Here is a 25,620-nt window from a genome sequence, read left to right on the forward strand (position 1 = left end):
AAAACATATGAAAAAACTGGAAAAAATTCCTGAAGAGCATAAAACATAAGCTGATTTAAGGTAAAGACATACCATGTTTCTGAATGGGAACAAAATACTGAAAATACAATACAATTTCCTGAAATAACTAAAAATGCAATGAAATTTTAACAAGAATCCTAACAGAACTGTGTTTTAAAATAAGGGGGTATGGCTTAAATTTCATTCTAAAATTCATTTAGGAAAAAAGAAATTTAAGAAAAAACAGCTTTCTCATGGCGCCTTGAAGGCAGTCGGCTACTTCAGAATGAAGCTGAACATCTCTTTCCCAGCCACTGGCTGCCAGAAACTCATTGAAGATGATGAACACAAACTTCGAGCCTTTTATGAGAAGCGCATGGCCATAGAAGTTGCTGCTGATGCTCTGGGTGAAGATGGAAGGGTTATGTGGTTCCAATCTGTGGTGGCAATGACAAACAAGGTTTGCCCACGAACCAGTGTGTCTTGATCCATGCCAAGTACATCTGCTACTAAGGGGTATTCCTGCTATAGACCGAGGACTGAAGAAAGTGCAATTCTGTTTGGGTTGCACTGTGGATGCCAATCTCAGTATTCTCAACTTGGTCATTGTTAAAAAAGAGGAGATGCCCTAGCCAGTTTGTCTCAATGGATAAAGTGTCAGCCTGTGGACCTAGGGGTCCCGGGTTCGATTCTGGTCAAGGGCATGTACCTTGGTTGCAAGCTCCTCCCCAGCCCAGCCAGACCCAGGTTGGGGTTCGAGCAGGAGGCAACCAATCAATGTGTTTCTTTCACACTGATGTTTCTGTTTTTCCCTCTTTCTCCCACTCTTCCTAAAAATCAATGGGGAAAAAAAGGGGGAGGGGATGTGGGGGGGAGATATTCCTGGTCTCACTGATACTACTGTGTCTTGTTGGCTGGGCTCCAAAAGAGCCGAAGAATCCACAAACTTTTCAATCTCTCTAAAGTAGATGTCCATAAATACGTTGTGAGAAAATCCCTAAACAAAGAAGGTACAAAACCTAGGACCATAGTAACCAAGATTCAATGTACTTTAATTCCACGTGTACTGCAACAAGTTGGCAAATTGCTCTGAAGAAACAGCATATTGTACTAAGAAAAATAAGGAAGATACCAAAGAATATGCTACAGTTTAGGCTAAGAGAATGAAGGAGGCCAAAGAAAAATGCCAGAACAGATTGTTACGAGATGTAGGTTGTCTTCTCTGAGAGCTTCTACCTCCAAGTGTGAGTTCATTTAACAGTAAGATTTTCTATGAGGAACAGATAAATCAGTTCAGACAGTAAAAAAAAAAAAAAAAAAAAAAAAAAAAAAAACCCCACGAAAAATTGTGGTTAGGGAAGAATGCAAGTAGACTTGCCTTATGAGATGTCAAAATAAATTAGAAAAATACTGTAAAACAGTGTAGATTTCACATAGAAATTGAAGAGGAAATACATGTACACAGATGTAAATTAGGGAAGGGGGAAAATGATAAAAACTCACTGGAGGAAAAAATAGGTAGTTTTCTATTTTACTTTATATACTGTACAAAAATAAATACAAAATAGAATAATGTATATATAAATTTCAAAACAAAGAAATATTAGTAAATGTCTTCCAGTTAAAACTGTAAACTAACCACACACATTTCCCCCCCTCCTTCTGGGAACAGTGTTAAAATGGCAATAAAGGAATAAGAAAGCTATACTATATGCTCATCCTATATAATATTGTAATAGGGCAATATGCAAATTGACCCTAATGGTGGAACTATCAGGAACAACGGGTTGCTGTGGTGCACAATGACCACCAGGGGGCAGACGCTCAAAGCAGGAGCTGCCCGCTGGTAGTCGGTGTGCTTCCAGAGGAGCTCCACTCAGCCACAAGCCAGGCTGAAGGCTGGGCGCAAAGCAGGTGGAGGGAGCCTCTCAGGCCTCCTCAGCAGTGCTAAGGATGTCTCACTGTGGCTTGGGCCCACTTCCCTGGGGAGTGGGCCTAAGCTGGCAGGTGGATATCCCTCGAAAGCTCCTGGGCTGCCAAAGGGATGGCTGACTACCAGCTTAGGCCCACTCCTCCTGGCTGAGGTACCTTCCTGAGTGCACGAATTTTCATGTACCGGGCATCTAGTAAGGACATAAAGAACAAGAAAGAGAAAAAGAGTGAACAGTGACTTCAACAACTTGTGGAAGACAAAAGTAGATTGAATAATGACTCAAAATGAAAGATAGACTCTAAAGCAGTTTCTGAATCTAAAAACTACTGACTTTGGGGCTAGATAATTCTTTGTTGTGGGGCAGTGGTCGGCAAACTCATTAGTCAACAGAACCAAATATCAACAGTACAACGATTAAAATTTGAGAGCCAAATTTTTTAAACTTAAACTATATAGGTAGGTACATTGTTATTAACTTAATAAGGGTACTTCTAAGCTGGCCTTTGCTAAAACTCAAGGGACCAAAGAGCCGCAGTTTGCCGACAACGGTTATGAGGGATTGGAAGGATGTCCTCTGTATTGTAGGATGCATAGCAGCCTCCCTGGCCAATACCTACTGGATACAAGAAGCACCTTCTCCCCTAATTATGATAACCCAAAATTCCCAGATATGTTGCCTCTTAGGAGCACCACTGATCTAAAGGGCCCACATCAGGAATACCAATATGCAGCCTAATGATGTGTCCAGAAGAAGCTCAGCTCATTAAAGCATCAAGCATTAGATTGGGGTCAGGAGAATAAACAAGGAGACTGGCTGAAAGTCTATATACTGGGACTCTCACACCCAGATATCTCCTTCCTCTTTCTGAAAAATTCTCTTGGAAATAAATTAAGTAACTATATATATATATATATATATATATATATATATATATATATATATATATATGTATGTATATGTGTGTGTGTGTATATATGTATATATATGTATATATATGTATATATATATATATATATTAATCAATAGAAGGGGTTATAAGATAAGATAGAGGAAATCTACTGGCTCTGAAGCCTTCATATCTGACAGAACAATTTCTACATAGTGTTCTTCAAAATTCTTTGTGATACTTGGCTTTTTGTTTTCATGCAAAATTTTAAATCTATTGTCAGCGTTAGATTAAGATTTCAGACAGAAATACATTACTTTAAAGATCAATTTGGGGAGAATGTACATTTTTAAAAATATATTTAATTGATTTTTTACAGAGAGAAAGGGAGAGGGATAGAGAGTTAGAAACATCGATGAGAGAGAAACATCGATCAGCTGCATCCTGCACACCTCCCACAAGGGATGTGCCCGCAACCAAGGTACATGCCCTTGACTGGAATCAAACCCAGGACCTTTAAGTCCACAGGCCGACGCTCTATCCACTGAGCCAAACCAGTTAGGGCAGAATGTATATTCTTTTTATAAACATGAATATCTGTCACCTTTTTGTATAAACCTGATACATATTTCCACTTGTTTTTCTTCTTGAGTGTCTTTCAATAAGGTTGCATAATGTTTTTTAAAAAGAGCCTGGAATTTTATACACAAGTATATTGTATTATTATATTTATCATGCCACTGGAATTCATTGCACATTCTGAATCCGAGGATGCCTGTTTTCTAATTCCTAGAAAATTATCAGCCATTATCTCTTCAACTATTGCCTTTCCCACATTCTATTCTCCTAGAATTCTGATTAAACATATATTATACCTTCTTCATTCTCTTAAGACTTGTTTTATATTTTCTTTTAATCTCTTTCTAGAGACTTCTAGTACTTATGTTTTCCAGCTCATTAACTCTCACTTTCAGTTTCTACACAAGCTGGAGTCACAGGAACCCTTCTATCTGAATAAAAAAAAGAAAAAGAAAAAAAGAACAAAATATATAAAACAATGGTTTTCAAGACAATGAGCATCAGGCAACAATGGACAGTGACCGAGAGACAAGAAACAAACGAGATGAGCCCTCTGATTATTGCCTGAAAATTTCCAGACTGTGGCACAGGGAAAGAAACTCAGGTGGAGTCTAGTGGTTCTCCTAAGTTCAAAAGACAAGACTGAAAGTCAAGGGAGGACAAGACAATTAGAGTTTGCAGGCAGATTCTGGAGGAAAGCTGCATAGAGTGAGAGCCCTTGATTGAGTCTTCAGCTGAGCGGAGCTCAGAACAGAGAATGCTACTCAAGGTCAGGGGAAGAACCATCAAAGAATTAGAAGTAACAATACTCAGGACTCATGCAGGGCCTGGAATAGTTCCTGTTCATATCACTCATTTGAAAACAAATTAAATGCTAGTACTATTCCTATTTTATAAATAAGAAATTGAGGAATGGAAAGTTTAAATACTGCTTACAGGTAATAGGTAATAGACAGGGATTTGGACCCAAGTAATCAGTCTTCAGAGTATAGAGTCTATCATTTTTATACCGCGGCTCTAGCATCATACTACTTTGTAATATCAAAAATATACAGTATATTAAAACTATAATTAACAGAGTCATTCACACAATATACCCCAAATCCAATTTGATAAATTACCTGGTGATTAACATATGTTAAATGTTCAATAGTTTTCTCAAATTCTGATTTTCCAAAAAGACTCATTTCCTCAAAACTCTGAAAGAGAATTTTATAAAACATGTTTATGCACATTAGATAATACAACAAAATTACAGAAGCAAGCAATGCAAGTATCCAGTACTATTCTACTTTTTTTTTAAATAATAAAATGTTTTAGAAAGGAAATAAATAGACATGAAAAAACACACGATGCTTTTGGTTGATAAAAACAGTAACACTCTACCTCCATGTGTGATTGTAACAGAAGACACAGATTGGCATACATTCATTTCTAAAAATTTATATAGATTGATTCATTAGCATAATTGTAATAGGAAAAGAAACAGCAGGTTAAGTATATTCAGGAGTATGTCCTGAGAACAGAATGTAAGGAAAATAAAAATGAGATCAGAGAGAGACAGGAAACAGAATACTACAAGACTATGAAAGCCACTAGAGATTCCAGAATAAGCTGGTCAACAGTAAAAACAAGTGATATTTTGGGGGTTATATTACCTTATCCAATTCTTGCTGATGCTAAGTCTAGGACAAGTAATCTAAGTTGGTGTTTTCTGAGATTTTTTTAGTGTGATTTTTCTAGTGTGATTCATACTTCTATCCACACTCTTCATTAAAAATAGACAGTTGATGTTAGATTATATATTTGGTTGAAAAAATCACTGTGGCCCTGGCTGGGGTTGCTCAGTGGCGGGAGTGTCAGCCCTAGAACCAAAAGTTCGAGAGTTCAATTCCTGGTCAAGGGTATATACTTGGGTTGCAGGTTTGGTCCTTAGCACTGCTCAGATGCCTACAGGAGGCAACCAATCAATGTGTCTCTTCAACATCCATGTTTTTCTCTCTCTACTATTCCCTATTCTTCTCTTCTTCTCTCCCTCCCATTGTCTCTAAAAAGCAATGGAAAAAATATCCACGGGTGAGAATTAAAAAAAAGTCACTGTGCTGTTTGTATTTTTTAATTTATTAAATCATTCAACCACAATTGAGTACATACTATATATAAGCAATGAGTAAGATATTAAAAATACAGTAGTGAATACAAGGTATGAAGCCTTGATGTTATAGATACTACTAGAGGCCTGGTGCACTAAATTCGTGCACAGGGTGTGGGGGTGCACTCTCTCCAATCTGGGACCCCTTGAGGGATGTTAAACTGCCTTTTTAGACCTGATCCCACGGGGTCAGACATCCCTTTCACAATCCAGGACTGCTGGCTTCCAACTGTTCGCCTGCCTGCCAGCCAGATCACCCCTAACCGCTTCTGCCTGCCAGCCTGATCAACCCCTAACCACTCCCATACCAGTCTGACTGATGTCTAACTGCTCCCCTGCCAACATGTTTGGCCCCAACTTCCCACTTCTGCCAGCCTGACCACCCCTAACTGCCCTCCCCTACAGGGTCGATCGCCTCCAACTGCCATCCCTTGTAGGCCTGGTCCCTCTCAACTATCTTCCCTTGTAGGCCTGTTGCCTCCCAACTGCCTTCCCCTGCTGGCCATCTTGTTTCTACATAGGGGCAGAATCTTTGACCACATGGAGGCAGCCACATTGTGTTAGAGTGATGGCCAATCTGCATATTACTCTCTTATTAGATAGGATAGAGGACTGGTGCACGGGTGGGGGCCAGCTGGTTTGCCCTGAAGTGTGTACCAGGGTGGGGGCTTCCTTGGGGTGTGGGGTGGGCTGGGTGAGGGGGCCTGTGGTCGTTTGCAGGCCAGCCCCTGCAAATGACCTGGCAACCCAAGCTGAGGCCCTGGTATCTGGAATTTATTTACCTTCTACAATTGAAACTTTGTAGCCTGGAGCGGAGCTAAGTCTCCTGCTCACTCCATGGCCGGCAGGCATTTCTATTGGGTCTTATGTACCTTCTATTCAATATAATTGAAACTTTGTAGCCTTAAGCAGAGGCTTGGGCTGGCCCAGGTGTGCAGAAAGCTTTGCTTTCTCCATTGCCAGGGGCAACCCTAGCTTGCTATCTCCAGTTCCGCGGCTGCCATTTCTGTTGGGATTTGTTTACCTTCTATTATTGACATTTTGTAGCCTTGAGTGGAGGCCTAGGCTGGCAAGAGCAGGTGGAAAGCTTGGCTGCTTCTGTTGTCTGGGAAACCCAAGCCTCCTTCCTGCTCTCTGCGGCCGTAGCCATCTTGGTTGGATTTATTTGCATACTCGCTCTGATTGGCTGGTGGGCATGGCTTGTGGGTGTAGTGGGGTGACGGTTAATTTGCATATTACTCTTTTATTAGGTAGGATTAGTTGAATGGCCGACCAGACGACAGGACACTTAGCATATTGGGCTTTTATTATATAGGATTACTTGGGGTAGTATTCCAAAAGATGCAAATTGAAAATATTATTTCAGGTTAAAACTTTTTTTTTTTTTAATAAACCTTTATTGTTCATATTATTACAAAAGTTCCTCATTTTTGCCCCCCTCCACCAGGTTCCTAACCCACCCTTTGCCCTTTCCCCACCCGCATTGTCCTCATCCATAGGTGCACAGTTTATGTTCAGTCTCTTCCCACACCTCCCATGCCTCTTTTCCCTGAGAATCATCAGTCCACACCCCTTCCATATCTCTGATTCTATTATATTGAACAATTAATATTGTTCATCAGGTTTTTTAATTCCCTTGGTTTTCAGATTCACTTATTGATAGTTATGTATTTGTTGTTCATAATTTTTACTTTATTTTCTTTCTCTTCCGAAAGAACCCCCTTCAGCAATTCATATAATTCTGGTTTGGTGGTGATGAACTCCTTTAGCTTTTTTTTTATTAGAGAAGTTCTTTATCTGGCCTTCGATTCTGAGTGATAGCTTTGCTGGGTAGGTTATTTTTGGCTGTAGGTTCTTGCTATTCATCACCTTGAATATTTCTTGCCATTCCCGTCTGGCCTGCATAGTTTCTGTTGAGAAATCAGCTGACAATCGTATGGGTGCTCCTTTATAGGTAACTACCTGTTTCTCTCTTGCTGCTTTTAATATTCTCTCTTTGTCTTTTGCTCTTGGAATTTTAATTATGATGTGTCTTGGTGTGGTCCTCTTTGGATTCCTTTTGTTTGGGGTCCTGTGAGCTTCCTGGACTTGTAGGTCTAATTCTTTCACCTGGTGGGGGAAGTTTTCTGTCACAATTTCTTTCAGTACGTTTTCGGTATCTTGCTCTCTCTCTTCTTCTGGGACCCCCATAATTCTGATGTTGGTTTACTTGAAGTTGTCCCAGAGGTTTCATACATTATCTTCAACTTTCTGGATTCTCTTGTCTTGCTTCTGCGGAGGAGTGTCTTCTGACTCTTTATGTTCCAAATCTTTGACTTGATTCTTGCGATCTTCCATTCTGTTTTTAGGACTCTGTATAATATTTTTTATTTCAGACAATGTATTCTTTATTTCTTGTTGATCCCTTATTATTTCTTGTTGATCCCTTATTATTTCTTGTTGATCCCTTTTCATAGCCTCATAGGTCTTATCGGCCTTTTCTAGGAAATTCTTGAGAAACCTTATAAGCGTGGTTTTGAACTCTATATCCAGTCGCTTTTTATTCTCCATTTCTTTCGTTTGTGATCTGTTTCCTTGTCTGGGCATTTTCGCAGCTTTCCTGAGTTGGTAGCCTTAAAAGTCTCTGTGTTCAGCTTAGATGGGGCAGAGTTTCAGGGTGGAGCCTACAGCCTTGGCTTCCATCAGCCACGCCCTATGAGGCTCCTGAATCTCAGTATTCCTCAGGGTCCTCCAGTACTCGTTGCAAGCACCTCTGAGAGAAAGGTGCCCTCGAGTTTCGCCTGCTACCAAACAGTCTAGACCCCCTCTCCCCCAATGAGCCCGGAACTGGGGTTCAGTTCAGTTGGAAGTGGGGTTCAGAGCAGTCTGGAGCTTTTGTCTCCTTCCCACTAGGGCAATCCAGAAGCACAGTCAACAGCTCGTTCTCTGCGCGCAATGTGCGCGCCTCTAGGACTTCCTTTCGCCACTCCCCTGGGTTTCCGCCTTACAGCCCAGGCTCCCTCTGTATGAGCCTGGGTCCCCAGGGTCTGGCTTAGAACTGGGGTTCAGTGCAGCTGGAACTGGGGCTCAGCACAGTCCAGAGCTTTTGTCTCCTTCCCACTAGGGAAATCTAGCAGCAGAGTCAACGTTCCGTCCTCTGCGCGTAATGTGCACGCCTCCAAGGGCTCTGCCTTTCGCCGCTCCCCTGAGATTCCTCCTAACAGCCCAGGCTCCCTCTGTATGAGCCAGGGTCCCCAGGGTCTGGCCTAGAACTGGGGTTCAGTGCTGTCAGAACTGGGGTTGAGCACAGTCTGAAGCTTTTATCTCCTTCCCGCTAGGGAACGCCAGCCAGGTACCCAGCCTCCCACTCCTCTCCGGCTCCGTCCTCTCCGCACCTCAGGTTTTTATAGCTCCTCTGATTTTCCTTCTGGTTTCCTCTTTCCTTCTCGTTACAGAATTTCCCGTCAGTCGACTTTCCTATAGTTCTGAGTAATGTCCATTTTGTATTTTAGTTGTATTTTATTGAAATTGTTGTGTGAGGTGTTACCTATGCTGCCATCTTGGATTCTCTCAGGTTAAAACTTTAACTGCAATTTTCTGATATAGAGACTACCCTAATAATGCTCAAATGTTCTTATTCCCTAATTTTAGCTAATTTCTAAACATTAACTCAATAACATTTTTTTGGAAGTAAACCATAATAGTAACATTAACAGCTAATACTGAGTTCTTATTATATGCTGAGTACTTGCTTCATATATATCAACATTTTACACAAGGAATTATAAGACTGCCCCTAGATATGACATCAAAAAACATGAACAACAAAACAGATAAATTGGACTTCCTCAAAATTAAAATTTCTTTGTGCTTCAATGAATACCATTAAGAAAATTAAAAGATAACTCACAGAATGGGTGAAAGTATTTGCAAATCATATCTGACAAAGGGGGTTTTATTGATATATATAAAGTACTCTTATAACTTAATAATAATGATACACATAACCCAATCTAAAAAAGTACAAAGGATGATCTAAATTGACATTTCTCCAAAAAAAGATATACAAATGACCAAGTAAGCACATGAAAAGATGATCAATATCATTAGCCATCAGGAAAATGCAAAAAAAAACCCAAAAGAGATAATACTAATCAGCAGCATAACAATAATAAAAAAAAAGACAGACAGTAACAGTGTTGGTGAGGATGTGTATACACTGCTAGTGGGAATATAAATGGTACAGCTGCTTTGGAAAATAGCCTTGCAATTGTTAATATGGTTAAATGTAGTCATCAAATGAACCTAGGTATATACCCAAGAAAAGTGAAAACATACATCCACACAACAAGTTGTACAGGAATATTCATGGCACCATTATTTTTTTTATAGCCAAAAAACCAAGCAAACAATAAAACAAAATGTTGTCCACCTATATGATGGAATAAAAAAGAGTAAAGTATTGAGATACATACTACAACATGAATGAATCTTGAAAACATTATACTAAATGAGAGAAGCCAGACATAAATACTGCATACTAAATGATTCGATTTATATGAAATGCCCAGAGTAGGCAAATCTATTTGAGACAGAAAGTAGAGCCGAAGCCGGTTTGGCTCAGTGGTAGAGTGTCAGTCTGCGGACTGAAAGGCCCCGGGTTCAATTCCGGTCAAGGGCATGTACATTGGTTGCAGGCACATCCCCGGTAGGGAGTGTGCAGGAGGCAGCTGGTCGATGTTTCTCTCTCATCGACGTTTCTAGCTCTCTATCTCTCTCCCTTTCTCTCTGTAAAAAATCAATAAAATATATTTTAAAAAAAAGAAAAAAAAAAAGAAAAAGTAGATTAGTGGTTGCCTCTGACTAAGGATGGGGGAAATGGAAGAGCAGCTGATAATGTATAAATGGTTTCTTTTGAGGGAGTTCAATCACTTGCTATGATATGCACTGACCACCAGGGGGTGGCACAGAACATGGCAGGTGACCAGAGGCAGTGGCAAGGCACTGAGGGAGTAGGGGAAGAAGGAAGCAGGGAGGCCAGTGCACCGGAGGTGGAAAGGAGGCGGCAGGAGGCGGGAAACCTGATCGGCCCCGATCATGGGCCAAGCCTAAGGACCCTACCCATGCATGAATTTCATGCACTGGGTAACTAGTCTTCTATAAAGAACCAGATAAGTATTTTCAGCCTTATAAGCCAGAAACATAGTTTCTGTTGTAATTACTAAATTCTGCCATTGCAGAAAAAAAAAAAAAGGCCACATAGAACATGCAAATGAATGAGCACCATATTCTAACAACATTTACCAATAATGAAATTTGAATTCCAAAAATTTCAGTTGTCATAAATTTTCTTCTTTTGATAACTTTCCAATGACTTAAAAATGTAACCACCACTCTTAGCTCTAAGGTCATATAATACAAAAACATTGTTTGGATTTAGTTGTACATTCTAGTTGTACATTTCCTGATCTAGTTGTACATAATAGTCACTTCACAGAAAAACATATAGAAAGACCTCCCTTTTTCTTAATAAAATGCCTTTCAAAAATAAGTCAATCATATTACTTACTTTTAACTTGTCCTTTAAAGCTTCCTTTTCTGCTATAACCCTTCTTAAATCAGATATTGCAACTCCTTTTTCCTTTTCCATCAGACTAACATTATGGGAGACTATGCTTTGGCTGGATTCTTGTCTTAGTGAAGATAATTCTTCCTGAGCCTTAAAGAATTAAAAGATATAAATTAAAAAAAAAAACACTCTGAATATGCTCCCAGTTAAAAAAAAAGGGGGGGGGGGGGGTGGGGAGGAGGCAAGTTAAACACATGCTACCTTTGCTCTCTTTCCAAATCCCCAGAATATGAGAGTGAAAGGATTAAAGAAATAATAAGACAAGGAGATGGAGGGAAGTTTCAGGCATAAAATTTTAGAAACCAGTTTGCAGATGGATAGCTAGTAATTAATTAAGCAGACCTAAGAAAGCTGAAATCTAAGCCAATGGATCAATTTGTAGTGTAGAATCCTAAGAAAGTTCCAAAAGAGAAAACAACTTTACAAATTGACCTTTTAACTTGCATGTCCTTCTCCCCATATCTTGAAGTAGCAAGATTTCATGGGAGACTGATATGGGAATAAACTTAGGTAGCAGATACAATGCTTTGCTCAGACTTACTTTAGCCTCTGACAACTGAGGCTTTGCAACTGGGCCAAGCTGTACAGATTCCCTCTTCCCTAAAGTTTCCTCATTAGTGCCTAAGTCCTTAATATCTAATAAGTCCCAATAATGGCTGCTACCCACTGTTTCACAAACATATCTCAACATGTATGCATCTCAAGGATTAACTTGACTCAAAGTCAGTCTAGAAGAAGATTAACTGAACTGACAGGCGAGAAAAGAGGAAGAATAAATATGAAAAAATAGAAATCTTTGCTTTAGGAACAGGAACACAGTAGAAACTACTATTTACAATTCTAATTATGAAGAAATACCACAAGGTCCATATATTACGATAATTTAAAGAACATACACTGCTGGTTCCACTATAGTTAACTATTTCTGTGTAATCTGTTGGCTTAATTATAAAAAGTTCTTACTTCATGATATAAAACACTTAGTTTATCTCTTTCTGCTGTCAATAATTTAACATTGGCCTGTATATCCTCCATATGTTTCTCAAATCTTTCCAGCATATGTTGAAGTTCATCTCTTTCTCTTGTGACCAGATGAATTTCAGAATTGTAATCACCCTGCAACATAATTTAAAAACAGAAGTTATCATTTGTTATAATTACCACCACAAGGTTGTTACAAGGATGCTGGTGATAAGATTGACTGAAAGATGCTAACAGACAAAAAAACCCCACAAGTTCCTTTAATGTAATTAAGGAACATGATTTTTAATCTTTAATGATAGGAGATAGAAGTGTTGGCAGTATTTGGACAAGTTTCATGGCCTTCAAGTTCCCAGGAAGAGACCCAGTTGCTAATGATACTATTTGATCAGATCTTATCCAATGCTTCAACTGTCACTCTCCTGGAGTTATTTCCAGTGATGGTAACTAAAGTATGTAATGAGATGACCCATCACAGCTAGGTATAATGGCAGCAATGCTTCACGCTCCTTGCTCCTACTGTTGGCAGATCTGGAGCACTCATGTGCTTCTGGAGAAGATGCCCTCTCTGTATATTAAGTGGAGAGAGTTAGGAGATGATTTAGCTTTATTGTGCACATTTAAATAAAATTTTGCCAGGCTTCTAGAATCCTATAAAACTATGGAATCCAAGTCCTTCTCCTAAATTCAATCTATACCAAAGCTCATATCGGTGACCTCACTGCAAACTCTGCCAATGCACCCTAAATCAACTCCTCGCAAGTAAAAAGATGTGTATGTCCTAAGGTGTATAATAAATCATATGTGAAACGTTCTGACATACTCCAAATCATTTCTCTGTCCTGTGGGTAGTAGCATAGCCCACCGAAGAGACATAAATGGGTAGACCAATTATTAATCAAGACAATTCAAATTTTTAAAGTCTATATTTGAAAATGCACAGTAAAAAAAAATAATAATAATAATTATATATAATATATATATATATATATATATATATAGAGAGAGAGAGAGAGAGAGAGAGAGAGAGAGAGAGAGAGGGAGGGAGGGAGGGAGGGAGGGAGGGGAGGGGGGGGCCTGGCCAGTGTGGTTCATTTGGCTGGAGCGTCCCACACACAGAAGGTTTTGGGTTCGAATCCCGTCAGGGCACACATACCTAGGTGTGGGTTTCGGAAAGACAACCAATCCGTGTTTCTCTCTCACATGGGATGTTTCTTTCTCTCCTTTCCTCCCTTCCCCCTCCCTCCTTCTAAAGTCAATGAACATATCCCTGGGTGAGGATTAAATATACACATATATATATGGTTATATAACAGTGTAAACATCAGTTATCTCTGGGGAGGGGTGTGAGAAGTAGAACTGTGCAAAGAAGGTTTTCATTTATTATACAGGGGTGGGCAAAAGTACATCTACAGTTGTCCATAAGGAAAATAATTAAAAAATAAATGAATAATACAAAAGTAAACTGCGTTTCTCTTCCTCAACCATAAACTACTTTTGCCCACCCATGTATTACACTATTGTTTTAATTTTTCAAAAGTATCAACTTATATAATATTAAAATTCTAAAGTGTTAATTTTATTTTTTCAAAAAGATTAAATAGCTCTACATGGAATTCAAAAGAAAAAATGCCATTTGGACTACTAGAGTCCTACAGATCAAACAGAAATAACAATCACTCTATCCTATAAAATAAGTAGAATATTGGTAAAGAAACAGAAATGCTCATAGCAACTGTCACCCACTATTCAACACTCATTGCTTCGATTATACAATATTAGCCACCAGAGTGAGCCAAGAACCCTCCTCTCAAAATTGTGTCCATTCTCCCTAACAGCAAATCCTCTCTTCAAATTTAAGCTAATTTGAAAGGTTAGGCTGGCAGAGCTAAAAAACAAAAAAACCTTAATACAATGTTTTGTAAGTCATAAATTTTGGGAGTTTTTTGCACTACCAGAACACTGTCTCAGTTTTAGTTTTATTTTTTATCAAGAATTACACACACATACACACACACACACACACAATTATATTTTACTGGGGCTCATGTCTTATTTCCTTTATTTTATTTTTATTTTTTTAATTAAATTATCTTTGTACATATACCACTGCCTACTCCCTCCCATACATGCCCTCCCTCCCCAGAGTTTTGTGTCCACTGGTTCTTATTTCCTTTAGATAAAAAAGTTTCCCAATCTGAAAAGCAAACTACACTGGACAATCAGTTCTATTATTTTGAGTAAATATAATTCATCTTTTCCAACTGTTTTGTCATGACAACTATTAAGTTAAAAAAAAAAAAAAAGTAAAATTTTATACAACGGTGACTCCTGAAACAAAAGGAGGGGGGACAAAAAACTAATCTGAAAACAGCATTATCCAGCCAAAAGGCCAAATGTAAATGTCATTATATGTTTAGCAAAGCAAAATGTGATTAAACATCTTTAAAAGTTAAATATGTGACTTCTACATCTTAAAAACTAATGTATAAACAGCCAAACTTATTCTAAACTTTTTCAATTTGGTTTATTTTCCTAAAAAATATTAAAAGCAGTTATATTGAAAATGGCCAAAATCATCATAAATTAGGGAAGAGAGACAAGCAGACAAAAATTACTTTGGAGGGCAGGATTTTTGTTTCGTCTAGCTTATGAACCCAGAATACAGTCACAAATATTTTTAAAACGGTGTACATCTCATTTCTCATCTTCCCCTCATCAGGCTACTGCTTCTGCCACTTCCTGATCGCTGTTAGTTTTAATGTAATTCTCAGACCAGAAGTATCAGCAACATCTAGGAACTTGTTAGACATGCAAGTTATGTGGCCCAAACCAGACCTACTTAATCAGAAATGCAGGACACAAGGTCCTGGAACTGGTTTATCAAGCCTTTCAGTTGACTCTGGTACATGCTAATTGTGGGGGACCTCTCCAGGGCAAGGACCAGGAAGCACTGTGTGCCTGCTCACCCAGTGAGGGGAACTACAATAGGTTAGAAAATCCCTCAGTGTTTTCTACGACAATCTAAGATCAATGTCTCAGACACACTAACTCCAAATTGTCCCAGCTGTAAACCAATGTTAGGTCTATCTTTGCAATCAGATAAATATAAATGTTTCTACAAAGCTGTATATGTACATTAAGCAACTACTTCCAACATTTAAAACAAGATTATACCCATTATTCCAGTACAATTCAAAAGATCCACTATCTTTTCAGAAATTGTGGAAAACAAAGATAGTAAACATAGAGTTGGGACTGTATCAGAAGCCCTAAGTAGGGATAATCTGATCATATGATACACTGAAAAGCATCTACTGTGCACATACCATGTACAATGTGGAGTTGGTAAATAGTAGATATCTGTGAGGTACCCTTCACCTGCAACTCGGAAATGAGTTATCCTCTTACTTAAATAAGCAAAATCAAAGCCTAATGGATTAGGTCAGCTACCTGTATACCTTTAAAGGATAAATTGTCTTACAGGACAAAAGCAGATTAGGATTTGAGGACTCCAGGCTTAAATAACTATAAAAGAAAATCTGTAACCTAAATAAAAATATCTCACAGAAAGGAGGTGGTCTTCACAGATTTCAGAAAAGCACTCAGTGAAAAAGGATTTGACAGTGTATTTTCATTATTATCTACATCTCAGCTTAAATGTCACTTTCTCTAAGGAGTCCTTCCAAATTCTCCAATCTAATTTAGATCTCCTCTATATCTCTCACAGCCTTCTGAATCTTTCCTGTATTCTTTCTTCATCAAAACACATTTATATTTGTGTTAATATATAATTATTAATAACTCCCTTTTATCACTCCACTGTTTTCAACACACAGACACACACACACACACACACGTGCAGAGTGTTCAAGCTTATGAGGATAAGAACTATATCTTTACCTTTTATCTCTAGAGCCTCAGTATTTATCTGTTGAACTGAACGTGACTTTCGACCTATACCCAATTTGCTTTGAACCAGCAAATAGTGAGGAAATGAAACATTTATTAAGAACTATATTTTATGCTAGACCCTTATGCAAATTACCTCATATTATCTTCACAAGAGATTTTAGTTACTGTCCTAACTTTGCAAATGACAAAACTGGAGTTCCATGAAATCAGGCAACTTGTCCAAGTTCATAAAGCCATTTTGTGGAGTTACAACTTTTATCAGGTCTTTAACTTCAAAGCACTGTCCACTACACTAAACTCAAAACTTGCAGTTGGAACTATGGTGAAAGGGGACAGTGCCTGCCTTCTATACAAACAACAGAGAATCAACAAGGGTACTGCTGACAAAGATCACTGATTTTTAAAATGTCAGTATTTTTTCTGATTTACTATAATCCAAAGAAAGAGTACCTAAATTTTCCAATAAAGCAGATATTAAAAACTTACAGTTGTAACTCCTGGGAACAAGAGTGGGGCTGCACACCGCAGTTCCCAGCACTCACAACTGTCTTACACTCCATCCGTTTCAATAGTGTACATACCCACTTCCCTATTATGCCTCCAATTTATTATTGCAACTCTAAAATGCTCTGAACACATCAACTCCTAAACTTTGGAAAGTAAATTATTTTTCCATGTTGGGTAACATTAGAATATTTCAAGACAGTAAATAAGTTGAAGGGGAAAAAAGTCTCGCCTGATTTTACCAGTACTTTACCATAATCTCTCATCTGTCTTTCAGTTGTGAATCATACCAAGCAACTGAATGGAATATTTAGGTTAAAAGCTTTAAAATCATTATCTACTTAGTTCTATTTAATAAATACTTAAGTTAATCAACCATTTTTGTGAAAGATTCTCAAACATAATGAAAGGGATCAATTCAGTAGTTTATTTTTTAGGAGCCTTATGTACAAGTGGAGATTTAAAAAGGACTCAAGGACATAAATTAATTCAAATTGTATTTTTCCACTAATTCATTCTGCTTATAATAGATAACATAAAATAGTGTGTATACTAACACCTGTAAATCAAATTCAGTCATTAGCCAATGAGGTCAAAAGCTGAAGTCTAATCTCAAAACCTCTTGACAATTGACAGGATCTTTAGGAAAAAGATGATAGACATGGCCAATTCAGCCAAGTCTGAAATCAAATGTTTTGAGTTTGAATAACTTCACTCCTAACTTTTCCTAATTTATCTAGAGCACATGTGTCAAACACAAGGCCCGAGGGCCAAATCCGTCCCGCCAGGCCTTGCAATGTGGCCCGCATCGTGCTGTCATCACTGCACTCAGCTGCGTTTCCATCACAATGACAGTTTATGACTGTTCAGTAAACCATTCGGCCTGCGATTTAGGCTGGATTTTAGATTTTGGCCCCTTCTCTGATTGAGTTCGACACCCCTAATCTAGAGTGTAGTAATTTTACGGTAATACAAGTATATGGGACTCCTCTAGCTCCAAAGCTTAAAAAATAAAGAAAAATCTAAAGAATTCACATACTTTCCCTAACAGGTTTGGCTCAGTGGATAGAGCACTCAGTGGTCCAAGGTTCGATTCTGGTCAAGGGCATGTACCTTGGTTGCAGGCACATCACCAGTAGGAAGTGTGCAGGAGGCAGCTGATTGATGTTTCTCTCTCATTGATGTTCTAATTCTCTATCCCTCTCCCTCTGTAAAATATCAATAAAATATATATTTTTTAAAAATTCACATACTCATAAAACACTGAAAATAATTAAGATCTAAAATAGACACTGTGGTTTTAACCTCTCATAAATCATATTAGCTTTACCTAATTTACATCTTTAGATTACCATCTTATGAAAGTGGTTGTAGTGCTAATAGGAAGATCTGCCTGGTACCCGCTTGGACTACTTTCTCCTGTTGTGTGATTACGTGGAAGATGCCTGGTCTGTACAGTGTGATCCACCTTTCTGACTAGTCCGAGGCAGGGAATGACATGAAGCCATGTTGCCTGCCATATGGACAAAGATCACTCTTATCTGAGAGAAAATGCAGCTGATACGGAAGTAAAAGTTAGAAAGAGAAGAAATGTCCAGTGGCATGAGTTCCTGGTTCCAGTTTCTGGAAGCCCAGTTGCCCTTATACTTTTCCCATATACGTAATGAGCTATTCATATTGTCTTTCCATTTTCCCCCAGGAATCAGTATATCATGCTTTGTTCTTAAGCAGCTTTCCTAATTAATGCAGTGTTTCTACAGTATAGGTGATGGAAGAAAACAAAAATCAAAATTAAAAATTTTAAAAAGTATGAATGACATTTAATATTTAATAATAATGTTATACTTAATACAGTAATAAACCAGACGTTTGTTCAAAAATATACTCTCTTGCCTTATCAATTACTCTGATAAAGAGATATTACCTTTTCTAGCATTTTAAATGTTGAAGGTTTTTCATGTGCAGAATAATTTGCAGAACAAGATCTTCTCTGTATTATATGCTGGAGTTTTTCTAGCTCTTTCTTATAAAAATCTCGTTCTTCTTCTATACCTTTCAGAAATGTATCTAAACGAGAAGGTGATTTGTCTCGACGTTTTATTCCATGCTCTAGCCTCATCCTCTCAACTTCCAAAATAAGTTCTCTTTCTGAAAAAAGAACATAGTTAAATATTAAAAGTTGCCTTTAAAATGTGTAACTAGCCAAATAAATATATCAATAACGTTTGAAATGCAAGCTACTAAAAATTAACTGTTTTGTATATCACTTATAACTGCTAGATATCAAAGAAGTAAATATTGAGAGGGAAGGAGAAAAATTAATCTCATTGTTTATGTGCTATTACTTAGTGAAACAAATACTAGTCTGTCTCACTAACTAGAACAAAGATTCCACAAGAGCAGGGACCTTGTGTATCTGGTTTACCATCATATATGCCAGTACCCAAAACAAGAACCTGGCACACAGCAGGCTCATAAACATTTGACTAATGAATGAATAAATAAATATATGAATTCTTACACATTCCTTTAAAAAACCACATTTAGGACTGGTACCTGGCAGAAAGATAGCCTATTTCAAGTGTGTGTGTATGTGTGTGTGTGTGTGTGTGTGTGTGTGTGTGTGTGTACTTTAGGAGATACAACTGCACTTCCTTACAAAGATTCTGTTCTTTAATTTTTCACTTTTAGAATAATCTCCCCTTTGGTCCTAGTAAATTCTATGATTGTTCTGCCTCAAAGAAGGATAGAATTCTACTGGAAACTATTCAAGCATGGTTTCCTATACTAGCTAGTCAAAATAAAAAGAATTCTGCAAGGTCCTTGAGGGAGAGTGATATTCTATTGTACCTACAGTGTCGATTATATAGCAAGCACTCTTTAAAAGTATTTATTGAATGAATGAAAGATAATCTCCTAAGAAAAATAATCACAATCACTTTTTAAGTTACCAACATTTTATATTTTACCTGTAACTCCAAAACTTTCCATTTTTTTGTTAAGTCTTTGGTTTTCTTGTTCAAGCTGATGAACAACAGTTTCCAAGTCTGATCTAATAAGGAGCTCATCACTCAGTCTCTCTTTTTCTTTATGGCATAAGTTTAATTCCTGCAAATTTTAATATTTTAATTAAGATTTCAAGCAACTTTAGAAAATAACATAGCACCAACTAGGGATTGAACCCATAACCTTTGGGTATATGGGACAATGCTCCAGCTAACTTAGCCACCTTTGTGTATACAGGACAATGCTCCAACTAACTTAGTCCTTAGACAACGACTAAAATATATATTTAAAAGCATGGTTATTTAAGAGTAAGTCACATTGATAGATATTATACATAAACACTTTTAGTCAAATATGTGGTTTCAACTAAAAGTTACTAGTAATTATCAAATGTGGCTAAAAACAACATAAAACCTAAATGTTAATAGTGCTCTATCCCATATCTTAAAAAAAAATAAAATATGTACTGTGCAATAAAAATTTTTAATGTTTTTATTTTTAAAGGAGGGCAGGAGAAAGACCTAGAGTTTAAGACTACCACAGGTGTCTGCAATTAGCTTGCTTATTCTCTCAGCCTCACCTGCACAATGGGGGTAGGACCAGTAACAAGACACTGCGGATTCACTGGTGAGAACTGTCTATGGATATAATGCACTCTGCACAGTGTCCAGCACATGGCAATTGTGCTTAATAAATGTTAGCTATATATATTAATACTTTTCTTAAAAATACATAAAATATGGCACTAACAGAAAAGATAAGACAGGCTAGAGAATAATTAGAGCAGCATCTGATTGTCAGCCAACACTGGCTAAAAATGGGCATAGTTCTGAGACAAGCACTCTGAATCACATTCAACTGTTTATAGGGTGCATACAAACAGCAGCAAACAAGCAGCAAACGTACCTGCCATCATGGAGCTAACAATGAGTTTTATGATGTAAAGACATCATCAAACATTACAGATGTTTGTCTACTTTCTGTTTATTGAGCTCATGGGAGAAATTTACAATATCTCTGAGACTCAAGAGTGAACAATAGTTAACAGGTTTAGCTAATTCAATTATTCAATATTGAACTGAATTGAAAACCTACAGTTGGATAAAAAGGAAGCCATTGTGATATGTTGTCCATAGTGAGCAATAAAAATCACAAGTATTTGATTACCTATTATGTGCCAGCGTGTCACAATGGCTTCATTTTCAAATATGCCTTATGCCACTAGAACACAGGGTCACCATCCGGTAGTCCCTGAGGTCCAAAAGGATGGCAACCACTGCATTAGACTATATAAAGAGCTTACATAACAAGATAATCTAGAAATTAGTATTAGTTGTTTTTTCCTGTAGATACTCATTCAATTTAACAGGCTATTAACAAAATCCTCAATAACCTTTTGGATGACCACCCAGGAATTTCTGCCTGTTAGCAAATTCTGTCAGTTCTAGACTATCTATAATAATAAAAGCATAATATGCTAATTAGACCAAACAGCTGAACGACCTTCCAGACATCCTTCCAAATGAAGCTGTGGAGAAAACGGCTGAGGGAGAGGTGGTTCGGGGCGATCAGGCAGGCAGGCAGGCAGGCATGGTGAGAGATGATCAGGCAGGCAGGTAAGCAGTTAAGGGTGATCAGGCAGGCAGGGAGTGGTTAGGGGCAATCAGGCAGGCAAGCAGTTAGGGGCAATCAGAAAGGCAGGCAGAGGTGGTTAGAGATGATCAAATAGGCAGGTAGAGTGGTTAGAGGTGATCAGGCAGGCAGGAAGAGGTAGTTAGAGGTGATCAGGCAGGCAGGCAAACAGGAGTGATCAGGCAGGCGAGTATTTAGAGGCAATCAGGCAGGCAGATAGGGGCAATCGACAGGCAGTCGGACATCCCTTGAGGGGTCCTGGAAAGCAAGGATTCAGGCTGGGCTGAAGGACATTTTTTCCCTCCCTCCACCATGCATAAATTTCATACACCGGTTCTCTAGTATAGGATAATATTCTATGTCTAGTGTTATGCTGGAATGATTACTGTTATTCTGATTTGAAGACTACCAGAACAAATAGGATAGCTAGGCAAACTATTAAAAGAGGACTGCCAAGACCGGTTTGGCTCAATGGATAGAGCATCGGCTTGGGGACTGAAGGGTCCCAGGTTCGATTCCGGTCAGGGGCATGTACGTTGGTTGCGGGCACATTCCGGGTAGGGGGTGTGCAAGAGGCAGCTGGTCAATGTTTCTCTCTCATCGACATTTCTAGCTCTCTATCTCTCTCCCCTTCCTCTCTGTAAAAAAATCAATAAAATATATTTAAAAAACAAAACAAAAAAACTTTGCAGGCCAGAAGGGAATGGCAAGAAATATTCAAAGTGATGAATAACAAGTGCCTACAACCAAGATTATTCTACCCAGCAAAACTCTTATTTAGAATTAAAGGTCAGATAAAGAGATTCACTGTCAAAAAAAAAACAACAAAAACCTAAAGGAGTTCATTACCATCAAACTAATATTACATGAAATGCTGAAGGATGAACAACATATAAGAATAGACCCAGAGACAAGGAGGCATGGATCAGACTGTCGGAACTCAGAGAGAGGGTTGGGGGAAGCTGGGGATAAAAGGGAGAGATCAACCAAAGGACCTGTGTGCATCCACATGAGCCTAACCAGTAGTCAAGGACAACAGGGGGGTCGAGGCATGCGTGGGGAGGGGTTTGGGATGGGAATGAGGACAAATATTTGATACCTTAATCAATAAAGAAATTTAAACAACAACAACAACAACAACAAAATATTGAAGGGGATTCTTGAAGAGGAAGAAGAAAAATAAATAAAAGATATGAACAATGAAATGACAAATACCTATCTATCAACAATTGAATCTAAAAATAAATGAACAAAGAATCTAATGAAGAAAATAAACTGATGAATAAAATAGAACCAGAGGCATGGAATATGGAACAGATGAATCTCAGAGGGAATGTGGGTATTGGGGGGGGGGGGGGGGTGTGGGAAGAGATTAACCAAAGAACTTATATGTAGTCCTGGTTCGCTTGGCTCAGTGGATAGAGCATTGTCCTGCAGACCAAAGGGTTAGGGGTTCAATTCTGGTCAAGAACATATGCCTGGGGTTGCAGGCTCAATCAGGCAGGCAATGGGGAGCATACAGGAGGCAGCCAGCCAATCAATGATTCTCTTTGATGTTTGTATCTCTCTGTCCATCTGCCTTCCTCTCTGAAATCAATAAAAATACATTTAAAAAAAGAACTTATATACATGTATGCATTACCTATGAACACAGACAATAGGGTGGTAAAGGCCTGGGACAGGGCTGGAACAGGGGCGGGGGACGACACAGGACAGTGGGGGAGAAAAGGGAGAAGACTGTAATACTCTCAACAATAATGATTAAAAAAAAAAAGTCAACAATGTTATCAAGTAATTATCAATTTCTAGTTTTAGTATTTATAAACTGACAAGTAAAGAAATATTGAAATGAATATAAAATTTCTAACAGATTTCACTATTTGAATTTAATTTGCCAACTACCACATATGAAATTATAAAATATAAATCAAATTAAATATATCCATACAAGTGGAATATTACTCAGCCATAAAAAGGAAGCACTGGATGCATGCTATAAGCATGAATCTTGAAAACACTGTGCTAAATAAAAGAAGCCAGGCACAAAGGCCACATATTATATGGTACCATTTATATAAACTGTCCAGGATAGGCAAATCTATAGAAACAGAAAAGTAGATCATTAGTTTCAAGGGCTGAATAGAGGAAAATGCCCTGTTATTAGACAGTAATGATGTCTGCATTACTTAGTGACTATACTAAAACCACTAAAATATACACTTAAAAGAGTGAATAGTACAACGTGTAAATCATTTCTAAGTTAAAATATATGTAAAATAAAGCATAATCTTATCAAAAATTCTGACAATTTAATATAACAAGTACTTACCAGCTGAAGTTTTGCCATTGTTTCTTCAAGATTACGCATTTCAGAAATATTTCTTTTAATCTCTTTCTAGGAATAAAAAGTCTATTAGGTAAATACTTAAAAATCAAGACTACTTAGCATTAAGTCACATTACAATTAGGCCATTTTCTTAAGTAGTTGATGCTCCCTCTCACCAATGTGACCTGAGGCTTTAGCCCTCAGCCTCAATTTCAATGAAGAGGAGGCATAGTTCAGGCTTTTCTTTAATTTCTTGGCATCTTGAATACAGAGACCTATTTGTAACAGCTGAAACAAGAGTCACTTGAAAATCTTTTTCCACCTATATATTTGTAGGGCTTTCCTTGAATCCTGGTTTTTAGAATTCAACTTAGGGGATTCTCATTTCCTGATATTCCTATCCTATTTGCTTTCTCCCCACCTGCTACTACCAACCTGAAACCTTGGTACTGCAAATGTTTTAATACCTTTAAACAATATTTTATAGTTTTTAGTGTACATGTCTTTCACTTTGTTGGTTAAGATTATTTCTAAGTATTTTATTCTTTTTTTATGCTATTGTAATTGGGATTATTCATTTCCCTTTTTGAATTTTAATTATTCGTGTATCGAAACACACTTGATTTTTGCGTGCTGCTTTTGTACCCTGCAATTTTGCTGGATTTGTTTATTCTGTGATTTTTTGTTTGTGTGTGTGAAATCATTAGGGTTTTTGAAATATATGATTATGTCATCTGGAAACATTTTACTTCTTTCTTTCCCATGTAATGCCTTTTATTTCTTTTTCTTGCCTAAGTGCTCTGGCTACAATTTCCAGTACTATGTTGCCCAGAAGTGGAAGAATGGGCATCCTTGCCAAAACTGGTTTGGTTCAGTGGATAGAGCGTCGGCCTATGGACTGAAAGGTTCCAGGTTCAGTTCCAGTCAAGGGCATGTATATTGGTTACAGGCACATCCTCAGTGAGGGGTGTTCAGGAGGCAGCTGATAGATGTTTCTCTCTCATTGTTGTTTCTAACTCTCCTTCTTCCTTCTCTGTAAAAAAAAATCAATAAAATATATATTTTTTAAAAATGGGCATCCTTACCTTTTTCTGATCTTAAGAGAAAAAGCTTTCAGTCTTTCACCACTGGTTGGGGCTGGCCAAAACCTTAGGCACTATTTTCTCCCATTATATATTATTAAGAGATGTATTTCCAATAAAATTTTAGTAGATTTACTTAATATTTAATAAGTATTATCAAAATTTGTGACATCTGTCACACTGAACTACTGATTACTAGTAAGTGGAATGATAACACCATTCAGAGGAAAATGTTAACACTGTGAACTGTATAGTTTCAGGACATTTTAAAAAATAAATTATTTCACATTACCCATATATATTTTTTTATTACAGAGACTTTTGATAGAGAAGCATATACAAGACCTTATGGAAACCAAGGAAACAGTGACTACTGAAGTTGTTAATTTAAGTAACAAAAATGAAAAACTTTGCCAAGAATTAACTGGAATAGTTAATTCATAAAGAGATATTGAAGCATAGAATAAAATTCTGTGAGGATTTCAAGAAAGGTTTATTTGGATTTTATCAGCTACTTTAAAAGAATGACGTGATAGTTCTATTTTAAGAGATGAATAATTACAACAGGTGAATTTACATCCTTTGCAGCTATTTAAATTTAAAGATGAAAAATACTACCTACCAAAGTAAAAATGTGCAAGGACAAAAATAGTGTGGTTTTTTTTTTTTTGCTGGGACTGGTTTGGCTCAATGGATAGAGCATCGGCTTGGGGACGGAAGGGTCCCGGGTTCGTTTCCGGTCAAGGGCATGTACCTTGGTTGCGGGCATATCCCCAGTAGGGGGTGTTCAAGAGGCAGCTGATCGATAACTCTCTCTCATTGATGTTTCTAACTTTCTATCTCTCTCCCGTCCTTTCTGTATAAAATCAATAAAATATATTTAAAAAAAAATAGTGTGGTTTTCTTTAAACCTTTAAAGGGTTTATGAGCACAAAATGACAAAGATGACAAACTTCTAATGTTCACTCACAATGGAGAGATAAAAGGACAGATAGAAATCTTGAAGAAAAATAGG

General features: G+C 37.7%; 1 protein-coding gene across 5 annotated transcripts in view; it reads right to left on the reverse strand.

The window, feature by feature from the left end:
- Positions 1-25,620, reverse strand: part of CEP135 (centrosomal protein 135) — a 79,950-nt gene that overhangs the window by 29,433 nt on the left and 24,897 nt on the right. For 4 of the 5 annotated variants that reach the window (XM_036415768.2, XM_036415729.2, XM_036415735.2 and 1 more), the window contains 6 exons: positions 23,527-23,592; positions 19,529-19,667; positions 18,484-18,707; positions 12,123-12,275; positions 11,100-11,249; positions 4,521-4,598 (listed from right to left, as the gene is read on the reverse strand). In XM_036415768.2, coding sequence (XP_036271661.1) covers positions 4,521-4,598; positions 11,100-11,249; positions 12,123-12,275; positions 18,484-18,707; positions 19,529-19,667; positions 23,527-23,592 — 810 coding nt within the window. The remainder of the gene's footprint in view (positions 1-4,520; positions 4,599-11,099; positions 11,250-12,122; positions 12,276-18,483; positions 18,708-19,528; positions 19,668-23,526; positions 23,593-25,620) is intronic. The other variant, XM_036415758.2, reaches the window with a different exon arrangement.

This window comes from Pipistrellus kuhlii, unplaced genomic scaffold, assembly GCF_014108245.1.
Source record: "Pipistrellus kuhlii isolate mPipKuh1 unplaced genomic scaffold, mPipKuh1.p scaffold_m20_p_1, whole genome shotgun sequence".
Taxonomy (NCBI): Eukaryota; Metazoa; Chordata; class Mammalia; order Chiroptera; family Vespertilionidae; genus Pipistrellus; species Pipistrellus kuhlii.